Below are 1677 nucleotides of genomic sequence, written 5' to 3' on the forward strand. Positions count from 1 at the left end.
CCGCATCCAAAGAAGACCGGCCCACAGACTGCACACTATTGTATTCGGACGACCGATTTGAGTACGTTTGTGTGCGTGCGTGAGAGAACTGCGCACTTGTCTTGATCTATAGCAGGAATAACGTTGCCGTAACGCATTCCATTCAGCTCGCACTGTGCCACAAGAAGTTATCACTTTAAAAATTGCAAAACAAATACTAATTAATTAATTGTAATTTATTAATCGCTTTAATTTATTCCTATAATCGTTTTTCTAACGAAATATTCACTCCGTTTTTGGAGATTAAAATCGTTTCGCCTGCCAGTTGCATTTCGTGCTCGGGCCTTGCTGGCGCCAGCTTGAACTTGCGGATGATTTTGGATATAATTGCCAACATTTCGAGCATCGCAAATTTTTGACCTAAAACACCAAAGGCTTGATCAAAAATCTTGCTTAAAACAAATAAATTTCCAGTGGTAACCAGTGGGTAACAAGAACTTGCCTATACAGTTTCTAGGGCCAGCACTGAATGGTGTGTAGGCATAGGGCAGTTTTCCGGTCCAGTTCTCGAACCTTTCGGGGATGAATTTCTCGGGCTCCGGAAAATATTTGGCGCTCCGATGGCAACCATAAGGAAACAGGAACACTGTCAAGCCCTTGGGGTAGAGAGTTCCTTCTACGAACTTAAGTTAGAAATCTGAGCTTGTTTGGCGTCTGGTGCACTTGCTAAAATCGACATCTTGTGCCAGTTTTCTTCCATAAAACGGCACTGGTGGATACAAGCGAAGGGTCTCCTTGATCACCATGTCCAGGTACTTCATTTCCATCAATTGCTTGTGTGAGGCATGCGCAGACTTCCAGTCGGAAGGGAAAATTTGGGTTTGCTCATCGAAAAGTTTTTCCTTAAAATGGCCTTGATTTCAGTATTCAGGGTGATTGATTGGAAAGTTCAACAGGTGATTGCTGACTTTGTTTTAGTAGTAAAAATTTTAATAATCGATGCTTTTACGGACATTGTGACAAAAGTGCAGGGTGCTTAAAAAAGTTTTAAGTAAAAACCCAGAAATCAAGGAAAATTTGCACACTTAATAGCTATCTAGTGGCAATGTTTCTACTGATTGAAACATTTCTTTGTCGCACCAGTGGCGTGTATAGGTACTCACAGTTATTCCATATTTAAAAAAAAGTACGCTACTCATTTATGAAGCAACAGTTACTTTCCTTTATTTGTTAATCACCTCCAAGCAAAACAGCTCTATTAAGTTTTCCTTGTACAAGGCATCATCTTAGCGCAAAGAGGGTATTAATGTAAGATGTGCATGAATATCTACGATTTTATTTTTTTTACTCAAAAATGAAGAGTTTGGCGAAGAAAACCTAAAGTTTTTTGTTTGGAATTGAACAATGCAACCAAGGGCGGATTCAGGGGGGGATCATGGGGGTCATGACCCCCCCCCCATTCAATTCTCTATCCAACGATGCCAAAACTTCGAAAAAAGCAGCGTTATGTTGAAGTGGATTTTGCAACTCAAAGAAAACCACGCAAATCTAAAACTTCTTGAATTCGAACATTTTTTGAGAAAACTGCCAACATTTGCCCATCCATGCTTCACTTTCTAAAAAGGCCATTTATTTCTGTCTAGAATGATGTACAAATGAGCGTTCTTGCTCATTTTGCCTCCGAGAAATGAGCAAAAA

General features: G+C 40.0%; 1 protein-coding gene across 1 annotated transcript in view; it reads right to left on the reverse strand.

The window, feature by feature from the left end:
• Window positions 1-200: 200 nt before the first annotated feature.
• LOC109538692 (cytochrome P450 4c3) overlaps window positions 201-1677 on the reverse strand; it is a 4214-nt gene continuing 2737 nt past the window's right edge. Inside the window, exons 7-9 of the mRNA XM_019906050.2 lie at window positions 707-881; window positions 482-655; window positions 201-399 (exon numbers count right to left, since the gene is read on the reverse strand). Coding sequence (XP_019761609.2) covers window positions 239-399; window positions 482-655; window positions 707-881 — 510 coding nt within the window. The 3' untranslated portion in view covers window positions 201-238. The remainder of the gene's footprint in view (window positions 400-481; window positions 656-706; window positions 882-1677) is intronic.

This window comes from Dendroctonus ponderosae, unplaced genomic scaffold (assembly GCF_020466585.1).
Source record: "Dendroctonus ponderosae isolate FM_Combo_2020 unplaced genomic scaffold, Dpon_F_20191213v2 Dpon_F_20191213_3, whole genome shotgun sequence".
In the NCBI taxonomy this organism is placed as follows: Eukaryota; Metazoa; Arthropoda; class Insecta; order Coleoptera; family Curculionidae; genus Dendroctonus; species Dendroctonus ponderosae.